The sequence below is a fragment of the Sesamum indicum genome, linkage group LG10 (genome assembly GCF_026168435.1).
Source record: "Sesamum indicum cultivar Baizhima isolate 11 linkage group LG10, ASM2616843v1, whole genome shotgun sequence".
Lineage (NCBI taxonomy): Eukaryota > Viridiplantae > Streptophyta > Magnoliopsida > Lamiales > Pedaliaceae > Sesamum > Sesamum indicum.
The window spans coordinates 11,982,345-12,000,603 of NC_142666.1; the positions used below are offsets into that span (position 1 = coordinate 11,982,345).

The 18,259-nt window shown below is 36.4% G+C and overlaps 1 protein-coding gene across 1 annotated transcript; it reads left to right on the forward strand.

Annotated features, from left to right (window-relative positions):
• Positions 1–9,593: 9,593 nt before the first annotated feature.
• On the forward strand, positions 9,594–13,669 carry LOC148786661 (uncharacterized). Its single transcript, XM_088886220.1, has 3 exons — positions 9,594–9,927; positions 10,038–12,245; positions 12,501–13,669. Exons 1-3 carry the CDS (start codon positions 9,594–9,596, stop codon positions 13,667–13,669), a joined length of 3,711 nt encoding a protein of 1,236 aa, XP_088742346.1.
• The last annotated feature ends 4,590 nt before the right edge of the window (positions 13,670–18,259 follow it).

Sequence of the window (18,259 nt, forward strand, 5' to 3'; positions counted from 1 at the left end):
AGGGAGCATGTGGCGGCATTTGACCTAGTGATGAATCTGTACGGTCCGACAGACCTAATCAAGGCTAAACTATTCACAACTACTTTGAAGGGTAAGGCGCAAGAATAGTTCACTAATTTGGTTAGTGGAACCATTGATTCTTATGAGGAGTTGATTCAAATTTTTTTTTTCACTTTGCGAGCAAGAGGAAAGCAAAGAGGTCTACTACATACCTCTTTACTATTAGGCAGAGAGATGATGAGAATCTTAAAAGCTTCATGGGAAGGTTTAATAACAAAATGTTGGAGGTGCAAGATCTGAGAATCGACATGATGGTCAGCATATTAATTCATTCGCTGAAAAGAGGCCATTTGCGTTGGCTTTGGCTCGCGACCCCCCAAGAGGAACATAACACATGATGGAGATGGTGTAAATTATATAGATGAAGAAGAGATGAACGCCATGAAGGACAGTGAATGGATGAGGGATCAAAGTCGCATGAAGTACGTAGCTTTGCAACCTATCTACAAAATCAATTTATTATGCTCGTTTAAGGCAATTTTTTTAGGCCAGGCAAGCTAGCAGATAATAGAATGAAGGAAAAAATGAAAGAATTTTTTCATGCTGCAGCACAATGTAAACACCTCTTATAGAGTGTTGCATTTTTCGGCGCCAATTTTTACCTTAAAAAAGGCCAAAAAAGTCTATTTCACATGTAACAACTGAAGTAAATAGATTGTCCATTCTTCCATTTAAATTTGATGGTAAATGAGGTTTGGGACTAAGTTGGAAACTTTTCTTTAAAAAATGGGATGAAAGAGAAAATCATGTAAAGTATGGGATGAAAAGTAAAAGGTCCATTTTTACGGGACCAAAAAGATAATTTATCCCAAAAAACATTATATAAGTTTTTAATTTCATCCCCCATTTAACATTTTTATGCTATAATTTTACACTTATAAGAAAAAAAATATAATGATGTTAACCTCACTCCATATATATATTGTACTTGTCACATTCTAAGTACAAAAAATATATATGTTAAACGAAGAGCAAAATTAAAATTTATGTAATTTTTTTGGGTAAATCAGTATTTTTTGTTCAAGTCCTAAAGGAATGGAGTAGGTGTAAATGAAGATTTTTTGAAGGGCTCCACTTGTAATTTCATAACTTTTTTGAAGAAAAGTATAATTTAACATTTCTAGAGGGGGTCTAAATGTAATTATTTCTTTTTAACTTTTTATTGGTTCTTTATTTTTAGTTATGAAAATATAATATTTGAGATTAATTTGTAAGCTTTTTATTAAATTTATTGAATACTAAATTTATATCATATATCTTTTTTTTCAAAGGAAAACGAAATTACAATTTCATGATAAAGAGAATTAGCAACATCAAAGATCAGAAAGAACCCATTATAGAAAGGGCAGTTGAGCATTAACTTAATTCTAAAACAATCAGAGACCACTTCCAATGGAGATTGAATCAGGTATTCATAACTCTCTTGTTCCTAGATCAACATGACAGCCATTGAGTTTTCTTATAAGTGTATGTTGAGAAAAATTTGTAATTCATGCGCCTTTTTTTTCTTCACTTTATGACTAGTTTGCTAGAGGTTATATATATAGGGAGAAATATAATTTTGGTCCAATTTTTTAGGGACGGTGGCAATTTTAGTTTGGGTCTAATTCAAAATTGTAAATCAGGATAGTAATTTTTGAAAAATGGCAATTTATGTACTAAACACCCTAATTTTGCCGAAATTGCGCACATAATGTGCACGTAACCTCATAAATTTGGGAATTTCTCCAAAATTTGGGGAATTGGCTTACATGAAAGTAATTTTTCAGTGGTGCTTACATGGCTAAGGTAACGTGTTTTAAAATTTTACGTAAGCAGCGGTTGAAAAAAATACTTCTGCATAAGCTAATTGACAGAATTTTGGAGAAATCCTAAAATTTATATTGTCATGTGCACATCATGTGCACAATTCGAGCAAAATTAGAGTATTTTGTCCTTAATTGCCATATTTTGAAGATTATTGTCCTGATTCAGTATTTTGAATTGGACCTGAATTAAAATTGCCATCGCCCCTAAGAATCTGGCCCAACATTGTATTTTTTTTCTATATATATGTGTATATATATATATATGTTGTGACTTACAAAATCATAGAAGGTTAAATCATTAATAGAATAAACATATTTAGGTTTCAATTGTTGATTTTGATTTTTCTTTTCAAAAAGCTTTATTTGAAATTCAAAGGGAAAGCCAAAAGAATTGTCTTTCCACCTTCAAGATTGAGCATTTTCAGTTTTAAGTCTGAACATCTTATAAAATTTATATTTAGAATAAAAGATCTAAACAAATGAAGAAGAGTGAAGATCACTCACATGTAAATTTGTTTTTTGACGAAAAAAAAAAAGAAACAAAATGAAAGAATGATCTACAATACCTTGTGAACTCTTTGAGGCACTTGTGACGGTGGTGGGAATTCAACGGCCCGGGAAAGAGCACACCATTAATTCTCCAACATCCATAGAAGTTATCTCTCTCAAGTATTGTCTACAAGGTGAGAAATTAATATTGGTTAGAGTTTATACAAAACTATATAAAATTGAAAGTTGAATGTAGTTGAATCATTGAGAAGATCTACATTGCTTTCTTGGTTTGACCCGTACTCCATCTTTTCTCCTGTGCACAAAGAATTTTTCGGAAGATGTGTGTGTGTGGGGGGGGCGGGGGAATGCAAGAGACAATGACAAGAGAGTGAGTAAGCAACTAATGAGTAATAAATTGTGTGTGTGTGTGTGTGTAAATTTATAAAGAGTGAATGGAACGTAGACAATTCTCACAATTTTATTTAATGATATTTACACTGACTTATATAAGATATTTTCATAACAAAAGCGTCATGACGATGCCACATTAATACATCGTATTGACGTAGCACTATCCTCACTGTTTATTATCAAACACCAAATGTAGGCAAATATTTCTTAAATATAATTTTTGCCTGGTCCTTGAATAGATGCCTAAAGTGAAATTGCTATTTTACAAAAGATTTAAAGCCTTAAAAATAAAAAAAAAAATCAACAACAACAGATATGAACGACTTTAATAGAAAATATAAATATATTTATGACACATGAAATTGTGTCCAAATTTGAAATATTTGTAATGTTGCAATAATTTGAATAACTAAATCACAAAAAAATTACTTTTATATTAAAAAAGGGTCCACCATATAATTTTATTTAATAACTGCTCACTAACTATATATAATTAATTTACCGCATAAATAGTAAGTATAGTAAATCATATTCATCATAAAATGACTTTTCAATAATATCCTGCAAATATGTATGCAATTTAATAGATTTTTAGTAAGGCCTAATATTGAAATTAAAATGTAAGTATGTAGACTGTATTCAATATTTTCTATTTCTGCTATTAGGGTGTGGATACTAAATTAACTGTGATGCTCTTGCTAGTTCAATACAAAATTTTAAACTTCATGTGTAATTATTCAAATATAAGTAATCAAATAAATTTCAACTTAAAATAAAAAGTACTTATCGATTATTTTTTGTAAGCAAATGCGACTAAAAAATGTATTAATTATTAAAAGCATCTAGATCATTAATTGGCCGTATGATCATAGATAATTAATATGCATTTTAATTGTGTACGGATATGTGTTTTTATTATGTACAAATATTTATAATTAATTCATGACTAGGTATGAGATATTTCTAATATCTGCATAAGAATGAGGAGAAATTAAATAAATGATGATTTCTCTTGAGTGGTCGTATATATATATAGAATTTCCAAAACCCAATATATGAACCACGAATTTAAATTTTTAATTAAGTTAACAATTAGCGAATAATAAAATAGAAAATTTCTAAATTAAATAAAATCCTTTTGCTGAGACCTAACTTCCACCATTTAATGTAATGCATTTTGCAAGTTGCATACATTATCTTTGCACCTAAATCAACTTTCTAAATACAATATCTTGAAATGGATTGCCAGATTAGATATTTTTAATTATATACTCTATATGTACACAAATATTTTATACATAAATAAACAAATAAATTAAAAAATAAAAATATACTATCTAGTATAATAATATATGTTATATATACACACATATAGAGAGAGATAGCCCACGGCCACGGAATATGGAAGAAATCGAAGCCATTATTTATTAATCATTTTTAAATTTACAAGATAGTTAAATTATAAAATCGAACTAGTGTGTATTGCACACTTAAATACGTGCGTAAAAAACAAGAGAATTATATTAAATAAAAAAAGAAAGATAGAAAAAATGAAAAAATTACGGTGATGAAAAAAAATGGATAAGGGAGAGAAAAGAGTTATCTATACAAGAACAAAAATAAAAGTATAGAAAGAGAAAGAGTTTACACGATCCTAAAAATGTATTTATTCGTAGTTTGATTTAATAAAAGTTTTTGTTAAATCTTTTAAAGTATTTCCCTTGTTTTCAAACTTGTGAAAGAAAGGGAAAAAAACACTTTTTACTTACGATTGCTTTGATTTTTTTTAATCAATATATATAAACTTTATCTTGATCAATATTACTCAACTGATAAGTAATATCATATATCTTTTTTTTTTCAAAGGAAAATGAGATTATCATTTCATGAAAAAGAGAATCAGCAAAATCAAGGACCACAAAGCACCCATTACAGAAACGACAGTTGAGCAACATAATTCTATAACAGTCAGAGACCACTTCCAATGGAGATTGAATCAGGCATTCCATAACTCTCTTGCTCCCAGATGAACATGATAGCTATTGAGTTTTCAACATAGAATTGCGATATGGAAGAAGGCTGCATGTTATGTTCATGATCAGAGTATTCACCTGCCTTGTCAAATCTGCTCAAATTTTAGTGATAGTAAGGATGCATATTATGATTTTTAAATGAAATTTTAGAAGTTTTGAAGATGCATGAGAGTAAGTGCTCACCAGAGCCTAGTAAATCACGCGGTACATGATGAACGTTGCAACGTCGTTCACCTTCTCATGGAAATAAAACTAAGAAGAAAAAAATCTGGTTAGGAAATTAGTGCAAGTAAATTGTATTTCTTGGAACACAAATAATTAGAACTCTTGTAGAAAAAATATATACATTTGAATCAAATGGATAATATTTTAATAACACAATATTTAGGACATATAACTTTGATGTCGCTTAAATAATTTATAACTTCACGAACTACTTTTTGAAAATAAATAAAATTTCTCTCTAAACATTCATATCATGAATGATGGATTATACGGTGCAGCGTGGCTAAAAGAAGATCATAAATTTTATAATTTTATGTCGAAATATATTGTTTGTTACATGATGAAAGCAAACGGTTGGTTACTCTTATAACGTAGAAGTACTTCCATATTATTTATAACTATATACATGTCTATGAAATAGTGTCATGTTGATTTCAATATATCTGTGTCTACTTGACAGAAAGACACGTATACTTAAATTAACTTACATTCTTTCTTTATCTACTAAACTATGACTACCATAATTATATTAACTAACGTCTATTCTATATCTACTTAAACTAAAATACACGTAGTTAAGAGACATGTATTGTTATATTAACTACCGTATCTTCTGTATCTACTTAACTAAGAGGCACGTAGTTGTATTAACTAGCGTATCTTATGTATCTATATAACTAACAGACACTTAGTTAAGAGACGGGTGCAGTTATATTAATTAATCTTCATCAACTTAACTAAGAAACATGTGCGGTACATTAATTAATGTTCTTTTTATATCTACTTAACTAAAAGATGCATGTCGTTATATTAACTAATATACCTTTTCAGTTTTGGTGGTTCCCGTGCATTTTCTAACCTCAATAGTCCATCTCCCCTCCAGTCGTTCCGTCATTGACAACGAATACTTACTTTCCATCTCGGGATAGACTTCCTCCAGTATTGGGAACACCGCCCTCTGCCCAAGCTGGATTTCTTTGGCTTCCATTTTTTTTCTGTTCAAACTCTCATATGGCAGTAAAACATAATATGATGCCTTCCCTGTTGCATTCTGTGATACAAGAAAAGAAGAATATACATAAGAGAGTCATAATAATTTTTGCAACTTCATACATCTCAAATTTGGTCTTATGTAGTTTCTTTTTGGTGTAGCAAAAATGTTAGGAGATGAAAACTTGTACTTATCCACATTCAAATTAAATATGCAATATAAGTGTATGGTCCTTTGTTATATTAGAATGGCTTCTTTCAAAATTTTCTTATAGTGGATATAATAAAGTGTGAATTCTTAAAGAAAAAATTAAACCTACCTCTAACATCTCCAAAATATATTCCGACTGTTCCTCGCATCTCAAAAGTCGGAGAGAAATTGCTCTAGATTCCACAGTGCTAGATGCAGTTAGATCCCGTTTCTTCCTTTGTGAAGATCCTGCACTGCTTGAAGATACTTGCTCCTACAAGATTGAATTTTAATTCTTAGTTGATAAGTAAACCATAAACATAAAATAGAAGGGTGAGAATGATTTGTAATTCATGTGCCTTTTTTTCCCCTTTATGGGTAGTTTGCTAGAGGTTATATATATATATATATATATATTTAGTAACTTACAAAATCATAGATGGTTAAACGATTAATAGAATCAACATATTCAGGTATCAGTTGACGACATAACAACTATATGCATGTACAAAGTGTTCATCCCTTAATTTGGTTTGACTACATGACAACTATATGCATGTACAAAGTGTTCATCCCTTAATTTGGTTTGACTGGCAATAGATTTGCTCTAATTAAGTTCTACTTCATTGTATGTATTTACTGTACAACATCTTTGTTGGCTTGTTGAATTCTTATATCAAGAGGTAATTCAAAACAAGCAGTAAATAAACATAACACTTAATTAAATCTGATCTTAAAATAAAAAAAGTATTGTACTAATTTATGTCATTAAATTTATTAATTTGTTTGAATTTGTAACAACTTATCACAATTTTAACCTAATTTCATTTGAGCACTCAACTTTTAACAATCCTAGATTTAACACTTTGTTGTTTGGATTGGCATGTAATTCCCATCCACAATGCATTAAATTTATCAGTTTAAAGAAAAAAAAGACAAGAGAAAGAGAGAGTTTTAAGATGGAGAAGAAAGAATCTTTCCCACAGATTGAACAGTATGACATCCCTCCCCCACACCCCCCACCCCACACACACACATACCAAGATAGACTGAGAAAAACAAAAAGTATTACGATTGAGAAAAAAGAATTTTTTCCACATATAGAATCTCATATAAAAAAATTAGGTAAGCCAATTTTGATTTTTTTTTTGTCAAAAAGCTTTATTTCAAATTCAAAGGGAAAGCCAAAAGAATTGTCTTTCCACTTTCAAGATTGAGCAATTTTCAGTTTTAAGTCAGTACTTCTTATAGAATTTATATTTAGAATAACAGATCCAAACAAATGAAGAAGAGTGAAGATCACACACATGTAAATTTATTTTTTGAAGAAAAAACAAAGAAACAAAATGAAAGAAAGAAAGATCTACCGTACCTGGTGGACTCTTGGAGGCACTTGTGATGGTGGTGCGGATGGGGGTGGGGGTGGGGGTGTCGGAAAATTAAAATTCAACGGCTCCGGGAAGAGCACACCATTAACTCTCCAACATCCATCGAAGTTATCTTTCTCAAGTATTGTCTACAAGTTCAGAAATTAACATTTGTTAGAGTTTATACAAAACTATAACATAAAATTGAAAGTTGAATGCAGTTGAATCATTGAGAAGATCTACATTGGTTTCTTCGTTTGACCTGTGCTCCATCTTTTCTCCTTTGCAGAAAGAGTTCTTTTGAGGATGTGTGTGGGGGGGGGGGGGGGAAGAAAGAGAGAGAGAGTTCTTTGGAGGATGTGTGTGTAGGGGGGGGGGAGAGAGAGAGAGAGAGATAGTTCTTTGGAGGATGTGTGTGTGTGGGGGGGGGGGGGGAGAGAGAGAGAGTAGAATGCGTGTGTGTGTGTGTGAGTGTTTTTGTGTAAATTTAAAAGGTGTGAATGTAATACAGACAATTCTCCCAATTTTATTTAATGATATCTACACTCACTTATATAAGATATTTTCATAACAAAGTGTCAGGATGATGCCACGTTAATACATCATATAGACATAGCACTATCTTTACCGTTTATTATCAAACACCAAAGGTAAGCAAATATTTATTAAATACAATTTCTTACAGATCCTTGAATAGATGACTAGAGTGAAATTACTAATTTACAAAAGATTTAAAGCCTAAAAAATAAAAAGAAAAATCAACAACTACAAATATGCACGACTTTAATAGGAAATATAAATATATTTATGACACATGAAATTGTGTCCAAATTCGAAACATTTGTAATGTTGCAATTATTTGAATAACATAATTTAACTAAATTGCAAAAAATTACTTTTATGTAAAAAAAGGGTCCACCATATAATTTTACAGACCAAAGCTACTCACTGGCCATATATAATTAATTTACCACATAAATTAATAGTAAGTATAGTAAATCATATATATCACATAAAATGACTTTTCCATAATACCCTCCAAATGTGTAGGCAATTTAAGCGATTTTTAGTAAGGTCTAATATTGAAATTATTAATGACACATAATTGAAATTAAATTTGAAGTATGTAGACTGTATTTTGTATTTTCTATTTCTGCTATTATGGCGTGGACTCTAAATTAACTGTGATGCTCTTGCTAGTTTAATAGAAAGTATGAAATTTTATGTGTCATTATTCGAATATTAGTAATCAAATAAAATTCAACTTAAAGTAAAAAGTAGTTATCGATTACTTTTTGTAGGCAAATGCAGCTACAATTTAGTCGCATATAGAAACAAATAAATGTAATAATTATTAAAAGTATACAGATCATTAATTGGCCGTACGATCATAGATAATTACTATGCATTTTTGTTATGTACGGGACCTTCAATGCGGAAATATATTTGTACTGTGTACAGATATATAATTTATATTATGTACGAATATAATTAACTCATGACTAGGTAGAAGATATTTATAATATCTGTATTAGAATGTGGAGAAATTAAATAAAGGATGATTTTTCTCGAGTCATAGTATATTGATAACGGTAGAGAAATACCGAAAGGATGAAACTACCCTTTACTAAGGGCAACATGGTAAAATCAATGAAAGCAAACAAGAATCTGTTTGAGCATGGAAGGATATCCTAACCCAAAAGTTTCACCACGCATCGAGGAGTCATATCAGCCTGGGAAAAAGGTTGTCTTAATTATAGCCAATCTGCCTCGATCTATATAAGGGAACCTGAGCACATTAAGCTCTTTTAGCCTATACGTTCAGATGATCCTATATATACGAAGAATTACGGCATAAGAAGGTGATCCTATACGTTCAGATGATCCTATATATACGATCAGTTTCACCCTCCTGTGTTGCAGGATACAGATTCATTCGAAAGGCAGCCCGAGATCGCGGTCCAAGGTCGCTTTTCGAGCCGGATCAGTTTGGCGCTGTCTGTGGGAACGAACGAGCATGGAGGGAAATTTAGGGACAAACGCTCAGGGGACGGATGTGAATTTAGGTAACGCGGAACGGATTGTTCAATTGACCCGAGACGAGCTTCAACAAATGATGGAGGAGGCCAGTCGTAACGCCATTGTGGCATATGAACGGAGAACTACGACACCCCTTGATAGAGAAGCCACGAGAAGGAAGTTGTTCATGGATAGAGAGCATGACAGGACCTCTGAAGGCGTAAGCAGACGAAACGTTGATAAAGGACGACGGGCATCATCTGAGGTCGGATCGAGTAGTAGAGACAGAAGCCACCTCAAAGGACCAGCCATCTCCAGAGCTGAAGTAGAAGGCATGTCCAAACAAATTGCAGTCCTAGGAAAGCAATAGACGAACTTAAAAGACGAGGAGAATTAGTATCACGGCACAGGAACTCCCCTTTTTGCAACCAAATCTTAACAGAAGTCGTGAATCCCAACTTCAGGATGCCCGACTTGCCAAAATACGATGGAAGCAAAGACCCCCAGGAGCACCTCGCTGCATTCGATCTGGTAATGAACCTCTACGGGCAATCTGGCCCTATTACTGCTAAACTGTTTGTTACTACATTAACAGGTAAGGCACAAGAGTGGTTCACCAACCTTCCACCTGGTTGCATTGAGACCCATGAACAACTACAAAAATTTTTGTTTCATTTCGCTAGCAAAAAGAAGCAGAAACGATCAGCAACACACCTATTTACCATCAGACAACACGAGGCCGAAACTCTGAAAACCTTCATGGGGCGATTCAATAATGAAACCTTGGAGGTGCAGGACCTAAGAATCGATATGATGGTTAGCATACTAATTCATGGGCTGAAGAAAGGACCCTTCGCTTCAGCTTTGGCCCGGGACCCCCCCATAGACGTTGAGCAGCTAATGAACCTCGCCCAAAAGTATATTGACGAAGAGGATATGAACGCCATGAAGGACGGAGAATGGAAGATGGGATTGGATCGAAGTAAAGATCATAGGCATCCTATTCATGTGGAGGATCGGAGACATAACCACGACAGAAATAAGGAACCCGTTTATCAACAAAGGTTCGGCAATTATACCCCGTTGAATACGACCAGAGCGAAGGCCTTAATGGTGGTAGAGAAAACTAACGCCTTGAAGTGGCCTAAGCCCACAAGATACACTCCAGCCAAGAAATTCTCCAGTAAGTATTGCCGGTTCCACAGGGAAAAGGGACATGATACGGAAGAGTGTTACCAACTCAAAGACGAGATAGAACGCCTTGTACGGCAGGGATATTTCAAGGATCAAATCGCAAGAGAGTTACGTGATGGGAATAACCGAAGCAGATCTGGAAGCCGAGAGAGGAGGCAAATCAGGGGGAATGAAGACGATAGAAATCCAAAAACAAGAGAAAATGCCCCAATCAAAGGAGTAATACACACAATCGCTGGTGGCTCGGAACCGGAACAATCCAAGAGGTTGAGAAAGAGATTTAACAGAGAACATGGGCGCACTACAGAGAAGCAAATCATGAGTATCTCACCAGATGTAGAGATAAGTTTCAATTCGCGAGACGCCAAAGACAGATTTATGACGGATAACGACCCCATGGTTATCAAGATGCATATTACCAATTTTACAGTCCACAAGGTATTGGTGGACAATGGCAGTTCGGCAGATATCATCCTGATGGAAGTTTTAGACAAGATGGGCCTCGATAATGCTAAGTTGGCACCGGTCGCAACACCGCTGGTCGGATTTGGAGGTAGCGAAGTGCAATCGCGGGGCACGATCGATCTACCAGTATCCATAGGTGAGGAGCCGAGGAGAAAAACATTGATGGTAAAATTTCTAGTAGTCAATACCCCTTTTGCCAATAATGTTATATTAGGTAGACCAGGACTTAACTCTTTCAGGGCCATAGTATCTACCTACCACAGCAAAATGAAATTCCCAACACCCAACGGGGTAGGAGAGGTGTCATGCGATCACTTTGAGGCAAAGAAGTGCTATAATTTGTCTTTGAAAAAGGGCAACATCGAGGAGAAGAGGAGGAAATTAGATATCCTAGATGAAGAGCCTGACAGCCAGAAGACCATAAGGATCGAGTCAATTGATAAGCATAAGGAAGTGGGGATAGTGGATGGAGACCCGACCAGAGTAACTAGAATCGGGTCTGGAATGACAAAGGAATTGGAAACTATGATTATCACTTTTCTGCGGAATAACTCGGATGTGTTTGCATGGGACCGTGCGGATTTTAGAGGAATAAGCTCGGAAGTGATCGTCCATCGATTAAATGTCGATCCAACAGCGCGATCTATCCAGCAAAAGAAGCGATCATCAGGTGTAGAAAAGAATGCTATCATCAAAGGAGAGGTTGAGAAGCTGTTGGCAGCGCGATATATTTTGGAGGTCCATTATACCGATTGGCTATCTAACGTAGTGGTCGTACCAAAGGCACCAGGAAAGTGGAGAATGTGTACTGATTTCACCGACTTGAATAAGGCGTGCCCTAAAGACCCGTACCCGCTCCCAAGAATTGATGCGCCTGTAGATTCAACTACTGGATTTAAACTCTTCTCCATGATGGACGCCTACCAAGGTTACCATCAAATTAGCATGGCACCTGAGGATCGGGCAAAGAGATCTTTTGTAACTAACGAAGGTATCTACTGCTATAATGTTATGCCTTTTGGGCTAAAAAATGCAGGTGCAACATACCTTCGTTAGTTACAAAAGATCTCTTTGCCCGATCCTCAGGTGCCATGCTAATTTGATGGTAACCTTGGTAGGCGTCCATCATGGAGAAGAGTTTAAATCCAGTAGTTGAATCTACAGGCGCATCAATTCTTGGGAGCGGGTACGGGTCTTTAGGGCACGCCTTATTCAAGTGTTATGCCTTTTGGGCTAAAAAATGCAGGTGCAACATACCAAAGGCTAGTAAACAAGATGTTCGAGAATCAGATCGGGAAAATAATGGAGGTGTACGTGGACGATATGCTCATAAAGAGCCAGAAACCCGAGGATCACCTGGCTCACCTGGAGATCGCCTTCAACATCATGCGAACTTCTGGGATGAAGCTTAATCCGAGCAAGTGCACATTCGGAGTGGCAGGCGGCAAATTCTTGGGCTATATGGTCAGTAGCCGGGGCATAGAGGCAAACCTAGAGAAAATCGAGGCCATATTGCAGCTGAAATCCCCGGCATCAGTAAAAGAGGTCCAGAAGCTAACTGGTAAGATCGCGTCCCTTAATCGTTTTATTTCTAAATCTGCAGATAGAGGTTTGCAATTCTTTAAAGTTCTTAGAAAACCAAAGGATTTTAGATGGACCGATGAATGTGAGCTCGCATTTAAAGAGTTAAAGAATTATCTGAAATCCCCACCCTTACTGGCCAATCCAAAAGTGGGGGACGTATTATATTTATACCTGGCAGTATCTGAGAATGCGGTCAGTTCGGTATTGGTAAGAGAAGAAAATAGAATACAGAACCCAGTGTATTACGTCAGTAAAATGTTGCAAGGAGCAGAAAGGAGATACGCGATGATCGAGAAATTAGTCTTGGCATTAGTAATAACAGCATGGAGGCTCAGACCTTACTTCCAATCGCATCAAGTGATCGTGTTAACAGACCAGCCCCTGAAGACCATCTTGACTCGACCTGAAATATCCGGGAGATTAGTGAAGTGGGCAGTCGAGTTGGGGGAGTACGCCATCGATTATCAAGCAAGGATAGCGAAAAAAGGACAAATATTGGCCGACTTTATGACAGAATTGACCGGGGAACCAACCCAAAAGCTCGACACCTGGATGCTACACGTAGATGGGTCATCTAATGCCCACAATGGAGGCGCGGGAATTTTCATTCAAGGACCAGGAGTGGAGATAGAGGTCGCTGCTCGGCTCTCTTTCCCGACGACGAACAACGAGGCAGAATATGAGGCCTTAATCTTAGGGCTGGACTTGGCCTACGAAGCAGGAGCAAGGATGTTAGAAGTCTTTACCGACTCGCAGCTCGTAACCATGCAGATAGAAGGAAGCTACGAGACAAAAGAGAAGACCATGACGCTATACAAGCTAGAAAGTTGAAGTTTAGGGCCCCCAGGTTCACCTTAGTTGGATTGCAATTGTACAAAAGATCCATTGAAGGGCCGCTCCTTAAATGCCTGGATGAGAAACAAGCTAACTATGTGATGTCAGAAATACACGAAGGAAGCTGCGGTAATCATTCCGGGGCAAGATCGCTCGCGCAAAAACTAACTAGACAGGGATATTTTTGGCCGACCATGCTGAATGATGCAAAAGAACTCGTCTGGAAATGTGAAAGTTGCCAGAAACATGCCTCGCGAATACACGTTCCAGCTGCGCCTCTTCAACCAATCCAAATCACATGCCCATTCGACCAATGGGGAATTGATATCCTGGGTCCTTTTCCTCCCGCCAAAGCACAAAAGAAGTTTATAGTGGTCGCGGTTGAATACTTCTCTAGGGGAAATGACAGATTTAGTCCCATAGGATAAGGTAGATCTCACTTTCGGTCCATTGCTTTTTGGGGCCAACAGTTTTAGTCCATTAATTTTTTGAAATTAACACATTTAGTCCCATTTCATCTCGAAATTGTAAAAGAACACCCAGCTTGCTAGAATGGTATCAGAGCCTAGGTTTATTGAAGAAATATATGATTATATTACATTTTGATATTATCCACTAATGGAGGAGACTTTTCAAGATAATATGGAACCGAACGAAAGTTCGAGTTACTGTGAAAACAGGGAATATTTCCAGACTCTGGAAATACAAAGAAGAGAATTTCTCATGGAAATTCTTGACAAATGTGACAATGGTCCCAAGAGGATTGACCCGAAGCTTCTCACGCCAGAGGAAAAACAAGAATGGCTAAGAAATTTCGATGTTCGACAAGTACTACCAGGAAATGCAGTGAGACGCCTACATTCCACTGAAGTCCATGGTAGAATCCCAGCCAGGAGAAACAGAACGGGTAAATTCCTACATAATTTCAGTTCAAAAAATTATGACTAATTGGAAAGAACTCGAGCCAGATACATCAAAGATCTCCCAAGATCTGAGGGAGCTACAAAAGACGGTTCAAGACTATGGACATAGGTTAATACATATACCTATGAAAATAGAATCTTTAAGCCAAAAGGTGGACGAGGTCCTTAAGATCCTTCCCGATCTACACAAGGGTCTCACAGATTTGAAGGCCGAAATCACAGATCTGAAGAAAAACCAACGAGAGAACCCTGAGACCTCTAGATCCAGACAGGAGAGAATCAGGGACGCCCTCAGAACAATACCTCTTCTACACCAGAAGGGGAAGGCTACGGAGATTCCAAAGCCAAGGTCAAGAGAAGATCTGATCATTGCATCTATCAGATCTATAAAATAATGGAGATAACAAGAGCAGATCTTTCAGATCTACAGGAACTAGCGGAATCCTTTTCCCAACTCGGGATCGTGGATTTAGTTAATATCCAAACAAATGAGATCACTCCAGCACTACCACCACCGGAAGGAAGTACATGTTCTAATGATCCTCCACAAGATCAACCGATGAGGAGAGTGTGGATTTCCACACTAATGCCACACCAACATTTGTGGGAACCAGATTAAAGGAAAATCCAAGAAGAAATCCAAAAAGAGTGCCGGAGAATACACTTTGGGCAAGGACCATGCTCCAGCCCTTACATCCATACGGCGCTATACTAAATCTGGATATTATCGATTTTCGAAATACCAAAAAATTGATAGACGAATGGGTTGCAGCAATCAAGATAGCAGCAACTACCCTGGAGCTCGACAAAGAAAATTTCATAAAGCTTGTAGAGTTGAGCTTGGAGGGATCTGTAAAAATCGGATGGGATAATACCCCAGAAGATACCAAAGCCAGCATCCTTGCCGGAGATTCGAAAGGCGCGATAGCTGACCGGCTAGGAAGGCTTATCAAGATACACTTCATCGGAGATGGATATTTCGAAGGAAGTAGGGCAGAAAAAGATAGGGAATATGCACAAGCTCTTTTCAGCCTCGAATTAAGAAGTATTTGCGCTGTAGATGAATATATCTATTGGTTCCGCAAGTATTTCTTCCAAAGTAGAGTAGCAACAGAAGTAGCAGCTCTAATGTTCTTCGCAAAAATATGCAGTCCATGGAGGGAAATGTTGATCCAATCATACAAAGTACCTGAAGGACAGCTGGATTCAGTGGCGCGAAGAATGTCCTTCCTTAAAGACAAGTTGAAGGATTGGTGTTATCAAGCATCCATCCAGAAGAACATGAAAAGACTGAGAGGTAAAATTAAACGAACCCCTCTCTGTTGTGATAACAATGATTTTCCAACTATTATAGGAGAACTCAAGTGAGCCAAAGAAAAGGAAGAAGCAGAATAGTGACTCCTACACTAGGAGTTCCAGAAGAACCTTTTCCCGACGGAGATCATGGTGGTCCAAGTCCAAAGCCAGAACATACAAAGCTGGACAAGGAACAGGACCAACAAGGGCTTCATCCAAAGGATCTAGATGAACAGATGCAAGATCCACCGGAAGAGCCCCTACAAGAAGAACTTTCAGACGGGCCCATACTCGAGCCAACGAAAGTTTTAAAGATTGCAATTGCTGGACTTGTGGAGCAAAAGGACATATATCTCCCGATTGTCCGCAAAAACGTGGTGAATTAAGAAAATTTGAAGCCACGGATGACATCCTAGATGCCGTTTACTATGGTGACTTGGTACCCATCTACCAATTCGAAGATCTTCCTTCAGACGAAAGCGTCTATGAGGAGGAAATAGAGACTGATTCGGATGGATCTTCAACCGAGTCAGAATAACTACATTCAAGGAGATAGGCTTCAAACCTCCGAAAGCCTATCAGTATTCTTTTCCAGAATGACGGTGTCAAACAAAACCATGGAAAGAATCATGCGGCAAGATTCCAACCTCAGCCCATATGATGGATTTAGGATTGGAGGAATTGGGAAAGTCCTGAACCAGATAGGACTAAACCAAAGGAAGCATCACATAATCTACAAAGTAAGTTCAGGTGAGTTTGCTATACCTATGGAACTTACTGGTAATGTGATGGAAATGCAGTTAATTCCTAAAGAAGAAATTCTTGAAGAATTGAGTAAGCTTAGAGAAGAAGTAGCCGTTATTATGAAATGGATCCACATAGGAACTATTGAAGTAGTAATAAAAGCAACTTTTAAGGAAGGGATTGATTCAGAAATACATTTATCAATAATGGATAGAAGAATCAATAACTTAAGGGATGGTTGTCTTGGAACAATGATAGGTAACTTGTATGCAGGAAAACTGATGTTTGACATTCATCCTAGGATTGCATACAACCTAGCTGACAAAGATTTTAGTAGAGTCTTAACCCTTCATCAAGATTTTAAAAGAAAAGATCTAATGAGAGATGGAAATAGACCGTATTCTATAACTTATAGAATTGCATATGCCCTTTCCAATACGCATCATTCAGATTTGTTTCTTACGAAAGAGTATATTGAGATTCCTAGAATTTTCAAGGAGTTCGCTAAGGTCATGACACCAAATCCTATTAGGATACCTAGAATAGGTGGTGTTGATATCATCATAAAAGATGACCCAGTTTTAGATAAACAACTTAGCTCTAGAACTGATTTCAGTAGTCGAATGTCCTTTTCGGAAGATAGGATTACAGGCTATAAAGGAAAGGAGAAAGAATTATTAAAAGCTTTAACTCCTCAAGAGATTAGGGTAGATAACGTAAAACTTAGATGCCCTGAAGGATGGAAAGAAATACAAGTTATATTTGACATCACTAAGAAAGAGAATTTTTTCCCTTGTGATGACTTATATCATTTGCAGCAACCTGTTGTTGGAAGATATGAAGGCATGTTAGAAATAGCAGGTCATGAAATTTTAGTTGCAGGTGTTGCAGGAAGAGAAAATGGAAGTATGATTTTGGGGTTAAGTTTCTTTGAAGATCATAAACCATGGGGAAGAAAAGGTAACGGAATGGAATTCAGTCTTGATGGTGTCACCATAAGGATTGAATGACAAGTCCTTTTTCTATATACATATCTGTTGGTATGTTATATGATCAATATAAGATGGAGTATTTTCCAGCTTATATTGATTCAGGATCAGCTATTTGCACGGCAAAACCTGGAGTTTTCCCTAATGAAGCAAGGGAAACTTTACCCGTCATTGCAGGAAGGGATTTTTCACAAAAAATCCTGATACTCAATAAGGGAATACGAGAAGCCAAGATCATGATTGGAGGAGCATTTGGATCACCCTGGTTTAGGGTAAAAACACCTCCTATTTACTTTCATGATACATGTGTCGATATCTTGCTAGGTAACAATTTCATTCAAACATTTGCAAGATATATGCAGGATAATCAAAGAAATCTGTTAATCTTTACTACTAACTGTGGTAGTGAGATACAGGTGTTGCGAAGAGAAAAGGCATTCAACAGGATAATGCCAATAAATTTTCGCAGCAAACGTGGTGATTTTGATGCCAAATTAACTCATCCAAAAATGCAGGATAAGAGGAAATTTGGTAAGGTCCTTTTGTCTTTCATGCAACAGGGACTCATAGACAGCGATAGCTCCTATAAGGAATCCGAGGAGGAAATCCTAAACCTTAAAGAAGCGCTACTAGGA

Coding starts and splice junctions, on each gene's coding strand:
- LOC148786661 (XM_088886220.1), top strand. CDS start 9,594: ATGGAGGGAAATTTAGGGACAAACGCTCAGGGGACGGATGTGAATTTA. Junction 9,928..10,037: donor CTCCAGAGCTGAAGTAGAAG/GCATGTCCAAAC, acceptor AAATCTTAACAG/AAGTCGTGAATCCCAACTTC. Junction 12,246..12,500: donor ATCTTTTGTAACTAACGAAG/GTATCTACTGCT, acceptor TAAAAAATGCAG/GTGCAACATACCAAAGGCTA.